Source organism: Emydura macquarii, unplaced genomic scaffold (genome assembly GCF_026122565.2).
Source record: "Emydura macquarii macquarii isolate MOO-44397 ecotype Brisbane River unplaced genomic scaffold, CSIRO-AGI_Emac_v2 contig_2676, whole genome shotgun sequence".
NCBI classification, from domain to species: domain Eukaryota; kingdom Metazoa; phylum Chordata; order Testudines; family Chelidae; genus Emydura; species Emydura macquarii.
The window spans coordinates 32,278,937-32,298,043 of record NW_027132813.1 but is presented as its reverse complement, the minus strand read 5'-3'; the positions used below and the strand labels follow the sequence as shown (position 1 = coordinate 32,298,043).

At 39.9% G+C, this 19,107-nt stretch overlaps 1 protein-coding gene across 3 annotated transcripts in view; it reads right to left on the bottom strand.

Moving 5' to 3' along the window:
* SPTBN1 (spectrin beta, non-erythrocytic 1) overlaps positions 1–19,107 on the bottom strand; it is a 187,995-nt gene that overhangs the window by 9,665 nt on the left and 159,223 nt on the right. For all 3 annotated transcript variants that reach the window (XM_067565154.1, XM_067565155.1, XM_067565156.1), the window contains 7 exons: positions 18,548–18,922; positions 15,596–15,840; positions 13,358–13,496; positions 11,376–11,460; positions 10,081–10,277; positions 5,409–5,518; positions 4,147–4,210 (listed from right to left, as the gene is read on the bottom strand). In XM_067565154.1, coding sequence (XP_067421255.1) covers positions 4,147–4,210; positions 5,409–5,518; positions 10,081–10,277; positions 11,376–11,460; positions 13,358–13,496; positions 15,596–15,840; positions 18,548–18,922 — 1,215 coding nt within the window. The remainder of the gene's footprint in view (positions 1–4,146; positions 4,211–5,408; positions 5,519–10,080; positions 10,278–11,375; positions 11,461–13,357; positions 13,497–15,595; positions 15,841–18,547; positions 18,923–19,107) is intronic.

Sequence of the window (19,107 nt, the reverse complement as noted above, 5' to 3'; positions counted from 1 at the left end):
ACTGCCTTTATGCAAACTAAATTTTCAGAGTATAGACATGACATCACTGAAACAGGGAACGACTCACAACTCGCATTAAATTTCAGGCATATTCAATCAATAAGGTCAACCCTACAATCCAGTTTATGGGAAAACAAGTGCCACTTGAAAATGTCCACCTTGCACTATGGTTCTATCTATTTCCCATCAGTATTTTTCAACTTTCAGCTACGTCTACACTGTGGGCTACAGGTGTGATTCCCAGCTCGCGTGCACAATACGCATGCTACCTCAATGCATGGGCAGGGGCAGTGCTGCTAAGCAGTACTGAGGATGTACTCAGCCATTTCAGGCCGGTTTGTACTCAGCAGAGCTAAGCCACGTGGCTGCTGACAGTGCTACCATGGCTGCACTACTATTTCTACATTGAACTGGCACAAGAACGTGTACACAAGCTGGGAATCACACTTCTAGCTTGCAGTGTTGATGTAGCTTTAGTAAAAGCAGTGGCAGAGTTTATTCTGCAAACTGTGTGAAATCGAAGCCAGTAACAACTGCTACTTTTAACCAAATATCATAATAAAATAAAACATGCTACAGGAAAAAAAACTGGTGGATGATTATCCTAACACTGCCAGAATGGTTACCAAGAAATGGATGTTATCACAAATCAGGCTAATATCATGCTTTGTCATGTTAAAAAAAAAAAAAAAAAAAAAAGCCTTAAGCAAAAGGCTATTTGGCTAGTAACAGCTGAATTACTGTTCTTGAAACAATTTCTTGTTTCTAAATTGACAGATCTATACAGTGAGACTGTATGAAGTTTAAATAAACAGTAAGAATTAATTACTGGGAATGTGTATAAACTGTACATTACAGTGGATGATAGTAACTTAAATACTTGCCAATAGCCTTATATAACTATATAAAACTATTTATTAATTAACCTCAATATTTGCAGGATTCAACATATTTCCCACAGTAAATATAGGAAGGATATGAGAATATCACAGATACGGAGGTACCTATATCTACTCATTTAGGTAAAACAGGGATGTTTTTCAGTACAGCCACTGCAGATCTAGTTAGAATGCTTTCACTGGAGACAAAGTAACTCACTGCTGTGATTTGCAAACCTGTTGTTTTAAATGGCAATTGCCAATTTTAATTACATAACCAGTCCTTGAACTTCTACTTTCACTTACAATTTAGCTATTGATTTTAATTAGTGGATTGAAATAAAAAACAAAATGCATATGAAAATTAAAACACTACAGTTACGTTAGGATTATGAAAAGCTCTTTGGGTGCTCTTCAGTGGAAATTTTTGCAGCATAATTTTTTTATGTTATCCATAATGAACAAAAGATAAGCAAAATAAATCTGCACATGGACCAAAAATATTTCTTATGAAAATAAGAAAAAAAATAGGAGCTAAATAAACTTTAATGGAAACATGCTTTGAGCATGCAGAAGCAACACAAGAGAGGACAAACGTTAAAAGCAAACTGTACCGTTACAACAACGAAACCGGTAACACACATGAATACAATTTTCTTCATTGTGACAGTTTATGGGAGGTTAGCTGCAGGTACTTTAGTGGCTAGCTACTATTCATGAGGTATTTAAATCATGACTGTGACATGCAACACAACAGCAGGTGACATGATTAGAAACACCCCTCTGATTTTCAAAGTGCATGAAGCAATATTACATTCAGTTTATCGCCTTGAGTCTCTGCACCACAACTCAAAGAATAAAGAGACATACATGTCTTCTTCAAATACAAATATATTACAGCCTATAAACTGTTCTGGTAATGATACAATTTTGAGATTTTAGGCCAAAAATGGAGGCCATGATTAACATGTAAAATATTATATTCCCTTAGTGTCTGGCATTATGATTTTTACTCATTTTTATTGACAGTAAAAGCAAAATTTGTATATTTAATCCTAATAATAAAAACTAAAAATTATATCTACCTAAATGACTTATGTGAAGGCTTCCTAGTCTGCTAAGTCTGAAGAAGCAGCAATGCTTCATGATTACTGTAATACTTTTAAAGGCACAGAGACCCAACACTGGTGCATGGAATCCACCAGAACATTTGTGTATATTTGTATACAGAAATTAAAAAAGGATTAAGAAGCTATATGTTGTTACCCTGACAAAAAAAAAAAAAAAAAAAAAAAAAAAAAAAAAAAAAATAAGCATCATGAAGTGGAAAGACAAGTTACGGTAAAAGTACAATTGTTGGAGAACAATCCATCAGTCACCTTTGCTAAGATACTCTTTTGAAATCTAAATTTTAATACTCAACAGTAGCTTATGTCAACTCTCTGTCACAAATAGCAAAACTGGTGTATGTTTGATGTATTTGCAAGATGGGGTTCATTAAATTATAGACTCTCATTAAGAGATCAACATGCAGATGGTGAAGATTAAAATGAAGATGTGTTATAAAAAGATTCCATAATAAAGAACAAAACCAAAAGAAAATAAAAGTTGAATAAGGTTATGGTAGCAGCTAAGAAAGTTGATTGTATATGGAAATTTTGTGATGCTACTGCTGGCCCGCTCTCAAATTCCTTGTCACATTTACTTGTGGCATCACTTTGCAAAGCTCTGGCATTTAAAACGATATATTCATTTCATCATTCTAATATTAGAGGTGAACGGAAATGCTTTATTGGAGAAAGGAACAACACAGAAAACTCTCTGACACCCCAGAATGTTTACAGAATATATGTGCAGAACCAAAAGCAACAGGGATAGGTATTTGAAAGGTAAACTGCTGAAACGCATTTCCTGCCAAAATCTGAGTTCAGGATTTGCATTTCCACTGCAAAAATGATAACTTTAATGCCCAAGGGCTCAAACTTAGAAGGTGCCCTCATTTAGGTTATTTAAGGTGACTGTCAGCACCATACAGGATCAGGTCCAAAGACTTAACAAGGAGCAGCAGCATTCTTTACAGCACTCTGAGGGTTAGAGAAATTCAAGCGTTGCAGGGGAAACAGCCCCTGATTTCAGGCCTTGGCAGGAATGGTAACAGACAAACCAATTATCTAATATTCTGTTGTTATAAATAAATGTATTTACTGGTGATTTTTAAGTCTGCACATATGAGGCTAACTCCTGCTTGCCTTATTCATATGCATCCTCCCATTGACCTCATTTGGACATCTCTGGTTGATAAGGATTACCCACATGAATGAAGCAAGGATGACTTAGCCTATATTCAGTTAAATATGTGGGTTCTTATATAGTTATGTGTATTTTTTTTTTTAAAGAAAGCACTGCAGCTCCTTTTTCAGAGTTGGTAATCTGCTCTCAGTTACAACACTGTATGTCCAGGGTGCCTCCATTTTAGTCAATGGAGTTTCTATGATGTAAACTGAGCAGAACTGAGGGAAGAATCTGGCCCTAAATGGTTAAAACTCTTTATAAAGATTAAATACCAAAGATAAATCCAGTTGCTAATGTTTTAGCGTTCTAGGTTCTCTGTTTATTTTTATCTTCAGTTAAAGAGTTCATTCTGCATGGAATGTTACACAACTAACCTTTAAGGCTTTTATTTTTGGTAGTTATAACTCTTCCCTCCCACTCAGCCTGTATTGCCAAGCTCACTTGCATGTATTATCTCCAGCCTTGTAAATAACTCACTTGCTAATGCAGTTCATTTAATAATGTTGCCGCGTGGAAACATGTTAGTATAACTGGATGCGTCATACCTGTCAGATTCTAGTTTTCATCTTCATTATGATGTAATCTCATTAAATCTCAATTACTCATCTAAAGGATGGTTTAGCTGTAAAATCTTAATGCTATTAATGACATGAAAAACTCACAATAAGTAACAGGAAATAAAAGTGTCACTTAACTCAACTGAGTGTCAGTGAAGAGATTCAAATAAACAAGGATTAGAGTGAAGCAAATATATATCCAAGAGGTCTACTAATTAAATAAAAGTCAACTGGATGGGAGAAGAAAAAAGCAGCAGGGGAATTTGAAGCCAAAAGATTAAACCAATAAAATACTGAATAAAGATGGTTTTCGCTGCAATTGGTTTTGTATATCACAGTCCAGACCATGGACGGTCATTGGCTGTCCTTCTGCTATTAAAGTTTTTGTAGTTTTGGTAGGTTTGGGAGCGGTAACTAACCCGTGGAGATTCCTGGTCTGATGGCAAACCATTTTGGGAAACCTGTTCTCCTTTTGTACCATCCCTGTTGGGAGACAGAAAATAAAATTGTATGAAATTCTAGAAAGTCACAAAACCTTCCTTACAAAAAACAGGCTTTCCTACTGAATTTTGTGCCCTGTAGAAATAGAAGCAATTGTTATACAAATGCCTGAATCTCCTCCAATTTACACCAGTTTTAAAAGTGTAAGTGCATTGAGCTCAGTGGATTACTCACTCCAGACATGTAACGGTGTAAGTGAGGGCAAATCAGGCCCTGTGTCTTTTACATTACAAAAATAATAGCCTGACTAGGATTCTGTCCACATCACATAGAAAATAATAGCAATCATTGTTTGTGTGTGAATTAGATTGTAACTGTAGTTGGTGCACACTAAGCAACTTTCTCAAATATTGTCCAGGCCTAGAAAGCTTTATCCATATGTCTTTACGCTGAGAATGAACCAGTCTGTCTATTGACTTTAATGGGTTTAGCCCTCACTGTGTTAGCCTAAGCAGGTCAGCCAAGCTCCGTGCAGACTCACAGAGATTTCCAGTGACAACATAAATGAAACTGGGCTGTTATTTGTGGGCCTTCCTCCCTAAACTCAGAATTCCCCCTCATTCTTTAGTTTTGAATCAAAGATTATTTGAGCAGGTGATTGAGGACAATTGTTTCCATTTAATCATTGCAGACAGATGCAGTTCCCACCCTGCTCACTGCAAAATATAGACACACTGTACTAGAGCACACTTATCCCATCTCTGCATTTGGCTTTACTGGCAACTCAAACTACAATGGAACACAAGTTCTGCCCAAACTTGGTTGTTCCTAGGGTTCTTTGCTCCCAATGGGTAGTTCCCTCTGCCTCAGAGTGACAATCCTGCCCCTCTTGTCTCCTGGTAACAGTTAACAAAATGCACCTTCCACTATGACTCATTAGTAAATATCCTAAATCTTTCATGCAGAGTTCAGGTAAATGACTCAGCAAAGAAGCAGGGCACCTCTGTGTGCAAGGTACTAGCATCTACCATCCTGCCACTATCATTTATAATCTGAAACACAACATTCCACTTAAGGCGCGTGTGCGCGCACACATGCAAACTCTCTCTCTCTCTCTAACCCTGGGGTCCTCACATCAGTACACCTGAAAGTTTGGTCTGAAGGAAAGTTTACTATTATTTGTATGGTCAAAGCGGGGAGTAATTTCATTTGCAGTTTGCCTTCTTTGGTCTGAGCTTACCATTGTTGTGAATCTGCATCTTCTGAAACCTTTGGGCTTGGCTCTGGAGAAGGAGGCTGCCTCTTTCTTTCTTCTTCCTCTTGCTGTCGACGTACTTCCAGTAATTCCAGCTGGGGAGAGAAAATATTTGAGCCTGGTAATGACTCACAGTTCAGACATTTTCAAGAAGCGTTTCTAGAAGATGACTATAACTCAGGGCTTTTATTGATTCATCATTAAAATTAAAGTTTATTGCAACAAAACTTTTGGGTCCCGTCCTGCAAAGCATTAATCAAGTGTGCTGTCACACTGCAGTCCGTATAAGGAAGGACAAGTAGTATCAGGACCCTAATTACTATCTCCTACACTAGCAACTAATGGAGCATTTTCACAGTAATTTACTGTTTGTGTTCCTACCTTCCAAAAATATATTATATTAAATATACAGAAAACATCCCAAACTATTAAAGCCCTGGCAAGTAATGCAATTTATACATCAGTGAGCTAGAGGGGACCCTCAATTCTGGAACTTGCTTTCTTTCCTTGCCTCCTGGTCTGACACAGCTCCAATTTGTTGCAAAGGCCATCCATTCAGGCTCTCTCTGGAGGCAGGCAGGATGGAGTGAGCTGGGGAGGATATTAGCATGAATGGGAAAGACATTTTTAGTGCCTGAGTGACAGGGTCAATTTGATTTAATAAACTGAATGGAAAGTGTAAATATTACATAAGAACATAAGAAAGGCCGTACTGGTCAGACCAATGGTTCATCTAGCCCAGTATCCTGTCTTTCAACAGTGGCCAATGCCAGGTGCTTCAGAGGGAATGAACAGAACACATAATCATCACGTGATCCATCCCGTCACCCATTCCCAGCTTCTGGGAAACAAAAGCTAGGAATACTTCAGAGCATGGTTTTGCATATCTGCCCATCCTAGCTAAAAGCCACTGATGGACCTATCCTCCATGAATTCATCTCTCTCTTTTTTTAACCTCATTGTAGTCTTGGCCTTCACAACATCCTCTGGCAAAGAGTTCCATAGGTTGAGTGTGCGTTGTGTGAAGAAATACTTCTTTTTGTTCGTTTTATACCTTCTGCCTATTAATTTCATTTGCTAGTTCTTGTGTTAGGAGAAGGAATAAATAACACTTCCTTATTTACTTTCTGCACACCAGTTATGATTTTATAGATCTCTATCATATTCCCCCTTAGTCACCTCTTTACTAAGTTGAAAAGTCCCAGTCTTATTAATCTCTCCTTGTATGGAAACTTTTCCATACACCTAATCATCTTAGTTGCCCTTTTCTGTACCTTTTCCAATTCCAATATATCTTTTTTGAGATAGGGCACCCAGATCCACACGCAGTATTCAAGATATGGGCATACCATGGATTTATAAAGAGCCAATATGATATTTCCTGTTTTATTATCTATCCCTTTCCCAACATTCTGTTAGCTTTTTTGATTGCCGCTGGATGTTTTTGGAGAACTATCTACAATGACTCCAAGATCTCTTTCTTAAGTGGTAACAGCTAATTTAGACCCCATCGTTTTATATGTATAGTTGGGATTATGTTTTCCAATGTGCATTACTTTGTATTTATCAACATTGAATTTCATCTGCCATTTTGTTGCCCGGTCACCCAGTTTTGTGAGATCCCTTTGTAACTCTTCAAAGTCTGCTGTGGACTTAACTGTCTTGAGTACCTCACTGTTTACCCCTTTTTCCAGATTATTTATGAGTATATTGAACTGTAGTAGTCCCAGTACAGACCCCTGGGAGACACCACTATTTATCTCTCTCCCATTTTGAAAATTGATAATTTCTTTCTACCCTTTGTTTCCTATCTTTTAACCAGTTACTGATCCAGGAGAGGACCTTCCCTCTTATCCCATGACAACTTACTTTGCTTAAGAGCCTTTGGTGAGGGACCCTGTCAAAGGCTTTCTGAAAATCTAAGTAACTATATCCACAAATCACCCTTGTCCACATGCTTGTTGACCCCCTCCAAGAATTCTAGCAGATTGGTGAGGCATGATTTCTCTTTATGAAAACCATGTTGACTCTTCCCTCAACAAATCTTGCTCATCTAAATGTCTGATAATTCTGTTCTTTACTATAGTTTCAACCAATCTGCCTGTTACTGAAGTTAGGCTTACTGGCCTGTGATTGCTGGGATCGTCTCTGGAGACTTTTTAAAAAATTGGTGTCACATTAGCTATCTTCCAGTCATCAGGTACAGAAGCTGATTTAAATGATAGGTTACATACCACAGTTAGTAGTTCTGGAATTTCACATTTGAGTTCCTTCAGAACTCTTAGGTGAATACCATCTGGTCCAGGTGATTTATTACTGTTTAATTTATCAATTTGTTCCAAAACCTCCTCTAATGACACTTCAATCTGGGAGTTTCCTCAGATTTGCCACCTAAAAAGAATGGCTCAGCTTTGGGAATCTCTCTCACATCCTCAGCTGTGAAGACCGATGCAAAGAATTCATTTAGTTTCTCCACAATGGCCTTATCTTCCTTGAGTGCTCCTTTAGCATCTCGATCATCCAGAGGCCCCACTGTTTGTTTAGCAGGCTTCTGATGTACTTAAAAAGTAACAGCAAAAATTTTTTTAATCTTTGGTTACCTGTTCTTCAGTTTCTTTTTTGGCCTTCCTAATTATATTTTTACACTTCATTTGCCAGAGTTTATACTCCTTTCTATTTTCCTCAATAGGATTTAATGTCCACTTTTTAAAGGATGTCTTTTTGTCTCTAACTGCTTCTTTTACTTTGTTGTTTAGTGGCACTTTTTTGGTCCTTTTACTATATTTTTTTAATTTGGAGTATACATTTAAATTGAGGCACTATTATGGTGTCTTTAAAAAGTTTCCATGCAGCTTGCAGGGGTTTCACTTTTGGCACTGTACCTTTTAATTTCTGTTTAACTAAGTTCCTCACTTTTGTGTAGTTCCCCTTTCTGAAATTAAATGCTAGGGTGTTGGGCTGCTTTCGTGCCCCCTCCCCCCCCAGCAGCGCTCAGGGATGTTAAATTTTATTATGTTATGGTCACTATTACCAAGCAGTTCAGCTACATTCATGTCTTCAATCAGATCCTGTGCTCCACTTCAAGAATTGCCTCTCCTTTTGTGGGTTTCAGAACTAACTCTCCAAGAAGCTGTCATTTAAAGTGTCAAGAAACTTTTTCTCTGCATCCCCTCCTGAGGTGACATATACCCCATCAATATGGGGACAGTTGAAATCCCCCATTATTATTGAGTTTTTTTATTTTTACAGCCTCTCTAATCTCCCTGAGAATTTCACAGTCACTATCACCATCCTGGTCAGGTGGTTGGTAGTATATCCCTACTGCTATATTCTTATTATTCAAGCCTGGAATTACTATCCATAGAGATTCAGTACCGTTTGGTTCATTTAAGATTTTTACTTCATTTGACTCTACGCTTTCTTTCACATATAGTGCTGCTCCCCCACCAGCATTACCTATTCTGGCCTTCTGATATATTTTGTGCCCTGGTATTATTGTGTCCCATTGATTATCCTCATTCCACCAAGTTTCTGTGATGCCTATTATATCACTATCCTCATTTAATATGAGGCACTCAAAGTTCACCTATCTTAGTATTTAGACTTCTAGCATTTGTATATAAGCACTTAAAAAAATTGTCACTTTTTAGCTGTTTGCCATTATGTGATGTAATTGAATGGGACTCTTTTTCATTTGACTGTTTCTCATCAGATCCTACCCATATTTTATCATCTTCCATCCTCTCCTCCTCACTAGGATACAGAGTATCTCCATTAATAGAACCTCCCCTAAGAGATGTCTCTGTCCAAAGCATGTGTTCCTCCGCACCTGATGGCTTCCCCCCAGCCATTAGTTTAAAAACTGCTTTACAAACTTTTTAATTTTACATGCCAGCAATCTGGTTCCATTCTGATTTCATTTTAGTTTGGGTGAAGTCCCATCCTTCCTGTATAGGCTCCCCCTTTACCAAAAGGTTCCCCAGTTCCTAATAAATCTAAACCACTCCCCCTACACCATCATCTCATCCATGCATTGACACCCTGCAGTTCTGCCTGTCTAAATGGCCCTGTGCATGGAACTGGAAGCATTTCAGAGAATGCTACCATGGAGGTTCTGGACTTCAATCTCTTAACTAGCAGCGTAAATTTGGCCTCCAGGACCTCTCTCCTATCCTTCCCTATGTCACTGGTACCTACGTGAACCATGACCATCGGCTCCTCCCCAGCACTACACATACATCTATCTAGATATCTCGAGAGATTTGCAACCTTTGCACCCGGTAGGCAAGTCACCATGCAGTCCTCCCGGTCATTGCAAACCCAGCTATTTATGTTTCTAATGATTGAATCCCGCATTACTATTATGTCTCTTCCTAATAACAGGAGTTCCCTCCCCTGAAGAGGTATCCTCAATGCGTGAGAATACCATAACATCACCTGGAAGGAGGGTCCCAACTATGGGATCATTTCCCTCTTGCTGTGAATGTACTTCCAGCAATTATAGCCGGGAAGTGAAAATATTTGAGCATGGTAACGACTCGCAGCTCAGCCATTTTCAAGAAGCATTTCTAGAAGATGATTATAACAGTGAACAAAACAACAAAGCATGGGAAAATGGCCAAGAAAGCTGCCCTTTGGGGACTTAAAGAGTACTTACGGTAGTCAGTCTTTCCAGCGCTGAAAATCTCTCATCCCAAGTAGCTGCAGATTTTTCAAATGCTTCATGTCGCTTAATTAACTTTTCCACTTCATCCACACTTTGACCTATTTCACGACTAGATAGGTACGGCTCCTGTCCCAGCAACCAGGCCTCAGCCACACTAGCATCCCTTGAGAACTGATGTACTTCCAGAACTGAACAAAAATGTAAGGCAGTCAGTGCTTAGTGACATCAAAAGTGGCACAAATGTAGTCAGGTACCTTTAGATCTTGTTTTTAACATGTGCTGGGGGTGGGGGAGGAAGGGAGTGATTTAAGTGTTTTTGGCTGAATTTCTCTCTGAACTAAGTAAATTGAATTGAATAGACTTATACTAGACAATAATTTTGATGTTCTAGCTTTGCTGAGGTAGTTTGAGCAATGCTTATATTGAGATGCAAAAGGCACACAAATTCCTAGCTATGGGCTTGACCCAGCTCCTGTAGAAGTACATGAAGAGACTTCTGCTGAGTTCAGTGGGAGCTGAATTGGGCTCTACTCCAGTAGCATTGTCAGGGATGCAGCTGGTGTTTCAGGAACCTCTGTAGTGGTAGAACTATGCAAAATATGTGTCTTCAGTGCAAGAATCCATGCATTAACCGTACATTAATAATAAGATAACAGATTGCTGGCTGGGCCTTATACTGTAAATGGACATGTTTAAGATTTTGTAAAACGTGACCTCTGTCTCCACTGTGTATTGTGATATCATGATATGATGGTTATCGACTATTTGTCTTTGGTATAAGAAACCTAGTGGATTTACAGGTTTAAAAATACAGTTTCTGAACCACTACACTTCCAAAGATGTTGACTCTGTTATAGCAAATAACACAGGTACTATTGAACGTGTGTAACATGCCTGGAACGCCCTTTCAAATGCCTTTTTGTTAGTGCAGCCATTGTAGAAACCCAATAAAAATAAACTGTAAAAAAGAAAATAAAAATAATTACATCCATAAGATATTGTGCTTCTAGCTAGTTAGAAGTCCAATTCTGCCCTCCCTGAAATCAATGGCAAAATGTCCATTTGAACTTTGATGCTGCAGGATTGGGCCCTCAATGCAGCCATTACTCAGTTGTTGTACCACTAGCAGTAGCAAATCTTATAGAGTTATGATTCCAGTGTAAACTCAACTCCAACCAGCATAAGTTAAAAAATAAGTACTTGTGTGTTCTTCCAGTAGTCAAAGATATCTATGCAGAAAAAATTACATCTCACCCTGCTAATAAGCAATTAAAATGCATTCTTACTCAGTCTCAGCCATTCCCATCTGTCTTCCCACTTGTCAATCATTTCTTTTCTCTTCTCTGTCAACTGCAATAACTTTTCCTTGATCTGAGATAAAAGAATGGACCAATGTTACATAAGGATCAAATAACTCACCACCGCCAATCACACTGTATTAGCTGTTACCACAAACAAAAGACACTGACTTTCACAAACAGGATACACTGGGCAAGACTGTCAGTGGGGAACTTGAAATTAAACTTAGTGGAAGTGGGTGCAGTTGCTTTCTCTCAGGAATAACCTTGATGAGGACACACTAATGTTCTGAATCCTGATTATAAGTACAATATTGTAATTAAAATATATCATTTGCATGACTTCATATAACATTTTAAAACTACAACATGTGGATTAATTAGTGAGAAATGTAAATTGAACATGACTTATTTGTGCCAATCAAATTTGACTGATGCAACCATAGTGTACATCTTCCACTAGCAGATAATCCATATGACTAAACCCATAAGGGCTACTAAATGCTAGTAACAGTCTGTAGCAAGAGGGGGTGGCCTCCCTCTGAGAGGCATAAGGAGACACCTGCATCTGGCCCCTGGTGGGCAAAGCCCAAGGCATCCACGCCTGCCCTGCCAGAAGCAGAGGGCGGAGTAGGAAGGGGACGTATAAAGGGTAGGCCCTTTAGCTCAACTGGGGAGAAACTGTCAAAGGAGAAAGACGTCTCTCCCCCACTGCCGGAGCTTAAGTCCAAGACGCCTGGGTCGCCGAGGAGCTACCGGAGCTGCCTGCTGCTTGGGGCGCTAACGAACTGCTGGGGCTGCCGTTAGCCACTTGCCCCAGGGAGACTAATGACCCTGAACCTCAGGTCTCCCACTGAAGAACTGTGTCCTAGATCGCTTGGTGCTCTGCCCTTTACCTGGCCCCTAAAATGTGTTTGCTGCTCACCCCTGCTTGTGAACCCTAAACTGTATTTGCTGCTCACCCCTGCCCTGACCAGCCCTGCCTGAGGGCCTGGGCACCAGACAGAGCAATTTCCTACTTTGAGCCTGCCTGCATAGGTGCAACAGCGCGGGGGCGTGGCCTCCCTCAAGGACCGACAAGGAGGGACAGTCCCGCACCCTACACAGTTTATGTTGATGAAAGTCAAATCCACTGACACACCTCAATGAACCCCACATTGCTCTCAGCAAGAACACTGGTTAGAAAAGACACTCCAGTTGCCCACTAAATGTCTCCCTTGAGGAGAGTCCACTGTGTTTATCTGTAATGTGCACACAGAAATCATCAGTTCCCTGGATGGACAGTAACTTTGCTATAAAATAAGGTTTCTTCCCTAAACGGGGCAACGAAGAAATGAGGGTTGTGCATCTTTCCTTAGGCTTAGAGCCACCCTAACTTTGTCCCAAACTGACCAAGATAAATTAGGAATAAAATCCAGGGTTTAAGCACTAGGGAGTCAGAGACTTCTGCCTTAAGACTTCAAAACAGGACACATTTTCCCTTAATATTCTATCACCACAAGCTAGATATTGTTTTTCTCCAGCGAGGCACAAAACCACTCCTACTCCTTTCTTAAATAGGCTCTGTGACATACTGTTCCCCTCGGTTTTGACAAGACTCAAGGCTGCCCCCCCTTGCTCATAGGTTTTATCATCCGAACAGTTCACATCTGTCCTCCACATCAGAACTGAGAGTGTCACTTCTGCATGTTAGCTGGGCCAAAAGGTTTTGTATGTTCAGGTGCCAAACTGGGGACTCTAATACTGATTCCCCACATGGATATGCGAAGTGCTACCACTGAACTGGCCCTAGATTAGAAATAATACAGTAATCTCACCAAAGCAAGTGCAATGGACCTGAAAGTAATGCGGTCATTACAAAATGAATACCTCATTAATCAGCAGATAACACAATGCAAGCCTTCTCTAGCTGAAACAAAATCCATAGTTCAGCTGCACTGCAGCTCTTGTATAGTCAGCAAGCACAGTACCTCCTCTGATGCATAGTGTTTCCTCGCCAGAAGAGATTTGCCAAGCTCAATGCACGTAGTAAAGCTGTCATTACGGGCATCAATTTCTGCTTTGATACCCTGGTGATTGTTCATTAGTAACTCAACAGATGAAACATCCCTAAAATGACAAATTGTGGTTTAGAAACATATACTCCAAAGTTTATGGCACCACATAGTTGTTCTTTTAAACAAATAAGCTAGAACAGAAATGCACAACCTAGAATTTATCAATTCCCAGTTTGTCATTATACACAGAAAGCAAGGTTGTACCCCACCTCTGCATGATGGGCACGACTGGGGACAGGATACCAGGCACATTTTTGCCATGGTCAATACTAAGAGTAAATACTGTGTATTGTTGCTACTAGGGTGCCCAGATAGCAAGTGTGAAAAATCAGGATGGGGGTAGGGGGTAATAGGTTCCTATATAAGCCAAAGCTCTGAATATCAAGACTGTCCCTATAAAATCAGGACATCTGGTCACCCTAGTTGCTATTAGGGCTTGCCTCTCCAAAATCGGAGGGGAGAGGCAGGTCCAGCCCCTCCCCGCACTTGAACTAGACACCGTTTCTTCTCTAAATGTGGCACAATGGCCACATTGCCCCGGAGCACCAAGACAACATTGGCTCTTGGAGCCTGCACTATGGCTGTGCCTTATAGGCACAAGGAATCTAAATGTGGCCTCCCTTAAATCCAACAAGAAAGTGCCAAGAATTTCCACTCAGCCGATATTCAATGGAACAACCACATGAGATTTGTCTTCCTGAAATCAGCAGGTTGTAAAGCTCTTTATGAAAGAGAAGTGGTATAAGGGATTGATGATGAATTGATATGGCTAGAGTTTTTTTAAAGCTATTCAACCTTTTTTTCCAAACAAAAACGCACTGTTGCATTAGGAATGGAACAATTTTGGTCTGAAACACAGGCATGAAGTGAGCAAAGGGATGCGATGTTAACTCTTTAATCCTATGCTATACTCTAGAGGCTGTATGAGAAAGATTTGTAATTGTCTGGCTATGCCAGAAGGATAGGAGATACTGGATGTGGTTTAAATAGGCTACAACTTTATTCCTAAATGTCAGGGAGTGCCTGGCCGATAAAAGCATTCAGTACAGGTAATTCCATAATCATTTATTATTATACTGGGTGGGAGGGCCTGGTGTCAACCTCTTTACCCATCCTGTTCCACAGCCAACTCGCTGCTGTCACCTCGCCACCTGCCCTCTCGAATTAGGATTTGGGGAAGGAAGCAGCTAGGCTCCCTGCTGTACCAGTCATAGGAGTCCTGAATCTCCGTTTTCACTCCTTTAAAGAATATCTCCTTAAAATACTTTACTAATCCTTTTTAATCTGATCACTGTATCCCTTCCCTATGGAATACCTGTGCTGGACATCCACCCCATGCTTACATGTGACATCAGAGCCTCACTGCCATTTCACATCCACCACAACTAATCCCACAGCCTGCTGTGAGGAAGGCAAAAACCTCCCCTTCTCCAAAGCTCGCCTTGGCCAATCTGGTGGTGAGGAAAAAAAATTCCTTTTCAGCCCCACCCTGGAGAAAGGAACAATTAGTCTAATGCCCACAGCAGATCATGAGAAGACCTGGTATTGAACTACTCCCACCCCCATGGAAGGTGAGGGCGGCTCCACCAGCTCCAGCTAAAAGAGGGTTTTTTGTGCACTGGTGTGGACATGAGTAGTCCCTGCCCTCCCACCTTCTGGTCACCTGGGGCTGGGGAGGGTGGATCTGAGTCCCCATGCTGACCTGCTCTGAAGCTGCTGCAGCAAGTCATTCTCTGCCTATCTAGCCCTTAACAGGGCCACTCACCTTTTCCTATGAGCCAGACGACAGCCCAGCCCACTTAATGTGTGGTAAGGTCACTCTCCCAGAGTATTGCAACCTTTCCTTTTTACTAGTTCTCTCCAGTCAGCTCTGCACCTCTTTCCATCTGCCAATCAGCATGGCTGCCATTCCTAATTGTGGGTTGGGGGGGGGCCAAAATGCCACCCACTGCCTGCTTTTCCACTGTCTATATGGAAAGGTTGGTTAGACAGCCATTTTATTTCATTGGGTTGGAGATATCTAAATTATCCGGATAACCATGGTCCCATTATCTTGGCTCAGTCCTTTAAACAAGCTGCTATATTCCTCAGCAAAAGTAGCAGCCTTACCATAATAATGCAGCAATATTCCTTAATAGATGTTCATATTACCTTGGCTTCTCTTGGGCTTCGATCTGCCGGATAACATCTTCCATCCAGAGCATAAGATCACGAACCATGCTGAAGAAACGGAATTTATCTCCTGTATCCACCAGTCTTACTCTGCGTCCCTCGCAGGCATCCAGCAATGCTTTCCATGCTTCCAGGACCTCGTTCTCCCGCTTCTGGATGTCGTCAGCCTTGTCTCCAGCATAGGCAGCCTGAAGGCGTGCAGCATCCTCCTGCAGTTGTCTCACCTAATGTGTTTAAAAACCAAACCAAACCAACAAAAACATCACAGCTCCTGTGTGCGTCTTAGTCAAAACAATCCACAGTGCAAGGAAATTTCAGAGGCTAATTTATGTTGTGAGTTGCTCCTTAAAGTATTTTGTAAGTTTTCAGAATTGGAACTTCGCATTGTGAAAACCACACTCCTGGTGTCCTGTCAGCCTTTCATTTTAAAACTTATCATACCTAGAGAAGAAGAGACTTTTGGTTAACAAGCCTCAGAAGAAACACACATCAATTCACTGTAGCCTGCATCTTGGGTGATCATTTACAGCAGTGCAAAATGATTCATAGGTTTTAAGGCCAGAAGGGACCATAATGATCATCTAGTCTGATCTCCTGCATAACAGAGGTCACAGAATTTCAACCAGTAATACTTGCATCAAGCCCGCAGTTTCTGGTTGAAATAGAACATATCTTTTAGAAAGATAGCCAGTCTTAATTAAAAGACTTCAAGTGATGGAGAACTCAGCACGTCCCTAGGTAAGTTGTTCCAGTGGTTAGTGACCCACTTTTTAAAAATTTGAACTTTTCTTCCAGTCTGAATGTGCCTATTTTCACCTTTCAGCTACTGGATCTTATCACATCTTTGTATGCTGGATTAAAGAGCCTGCCACTATCAGAAATCTCTTCCCCATGTAAGACCTTGTAGATTGTCACTTTTTAACATTCTCTTGGCTAAACTAAACAGACTGACCTTCTCAAGTCTCTATGACAAGGCATGTTTTCCAGATCTCAAGCCATTCTTGCAGCTCTGTTCTAAATCCTTTCTAGTTTTTCAATGTCCTTTGGGAAGAACTACGCACAGTATTCCAGTAACTGTCTCCCTAATGTGGTATACAGAGGTAAAATAATGTCTCTCTCTACTCCTGGCTGATTTTCCCCTGCTTATGCTTCCAAGGATTATGTTAACTCTTTTAGCCACACCATTGCACTGGGATGTCATATTCAGTTAGTTATCCAGCATGACACCCAAATCATTTCAGAGACAGTCCTTTCCAGCATATAGTCTCCTATCCTGTATAAGTGACTTAGATTCTAGGTACAAAACACTATTAGAACAGAATGGTAGTGTGTTACACCCACTTTGCACTCCCTTTGCCCTAGTGTAAATGGCTACACAAGTTGCAGGGCTATGGTGATTTGGCCCAGGCTCTCCAAACAATGCAGAAAAACTCAATAAATTCATAGCAACCCAGTTCAATGAATTGCTTTTCTCCCCTCTGAAAGATTCATTGAAATATAGCTGTATGCCTTACTGGAGATTATAATTCCTAGTATGATATATTAATGGCTATTCTCTTTTTGACTGTTTAATATACTGCCTTAAGAAAATCGTTTTTTTATTTGTAATTTGGACATTTTAGATTTTTTTAAATGTTAACGAATTTAACGCTCCAACAGGTTACTGCATTTTGAACTCTATTAATCTTTATATTGTGTATGCGTAAGTACAGAATATGGAGTTAAATCAAATCAGAATGAGCTCATTATGTCCATCATATGAACAGGTTTCTGAATTTTAAGGGTGAAATGTTCAAAAGCTCTTGGCCTTGGCTTAACTCTGCTCCCATAGAAGTCAGTGGGAATTTTACCATTTTAAATCTCCTCATGTACAATTTCCAGAAGCTGTTACAAGAAGCAATACTGGTGAAGTTATAATGTCCAAATGCATAACAAAAACAGCTATTTGGTAGACTAACTGCACTTAGCGTAAAGATCTATGGTCTTTATTAGTCTGTTAGTCACTGAAACAAGAACACCAAGCATAAGAAAATCTGGAGAGGATTAAGGAGTTTCCCTTAATGTTTGATCCTCCCTCCCCCAACATACCATTTGGAATACCTGTCTTTCCATTGGATATCTTATTTTGTGCAATGTTCACAAAGGGTGCAAATATGGGTACTAGGGTACAGAAAATTTCAGTGGTAACTTTTTAGCATAATTAATACTAATCTTCCCAAGATTGTGTTAAGAGCACAGAAATAGCTAAAATCTGTGTTTTTATATTAGCACGGATATAAAAAATAAAATAAAATAAAAATGAATAGGTTCAATACCGGCCCAATACCTTTTATTGAAATTGCTTAAATAGGTGTTCTATTTAATTCAAGTTAACTTTTTTTTCCTTAATTCATCTTCCAGCTGCATAAACCAATGTAATGTTGGCACTACAATTATGCCTATCAAACAGGTCCTCTGGAGAGTCAGATTGATCTACCTACCTATCCAACCATCCTCCCTTCCATCCATGTTTTTATATTGGTATGTAGCACCAGTACTAATGGGAAATGTATGGCTGAAGACTTTAGCTGGGGTTGAAAATCTTACATTCATTACCTGTCATCATAAGCAATATACAAGCCCTTTGACTTTATGATTTATTTTCTAATCAAGGGCAGCAGGTGACAAATTTTCTGTAAACAATTATCTGTATATATAGAAGGCTGAGGACTTCTAGAGTGATTTCTATGTTAGACACCAAGAGCTCCACAATGATAATTAGTGAAGCAAATTACAAATACAAGTAGTAAAATAAGTCATGCTTATTTGTGGAAGCCATGCATTTTGAAAAGCAGTCCAAAATCTTGTCTCTCAGTCACTAGCAGATGTCTGGTGTCATCCCAGATTTCTAAATCCAAACACACACTGAAAAATTGTTTGCTTAATACACACCTGGGTGCCTAAAGCTTGGATATCATGCTCAAATGTTGTGTGCATCCTCTGTAGTGTTTCCACTGTGTTTTGATCTCTACCGAGTTCCTCAGGCAGTTTCTTATGTTTATCTTGAATACGTCCAAAGATCTCCTTGGCATCATGGTAAAATTTGTGCAGTTCATAAGAGGCTGCTAGAATCTGTGTTCTTGTGTCAATGAGCTCCAAGAGATCAGCCCATGCCTCATTGAGACCATCCTTCCATTCTGCAATTGTGGCTGCATCAGTGTGTCCAGAATTGATGAGCTCATCTGCCATGTGGTTAACAGTATCAACACGCTCCTGTCCAATGTTTCCAGTGTCTCGGGCAAATTCACGGAATCGCTCTTGTAACATCTAAAATGTGAACAAACAGCTCTAAGTCAGTGGTGCCCCAGGTTACTTTTTAATTTTTTTTTACTTAAGTCTATCATTTGGAATTACAAATACAACGCAAATGTGATGGGGAGCACATGACTGTTTTAGATAAATTACGTAAGATCATCAAGAATGTTATACTGGTGTGTCTTACATGCAATGTA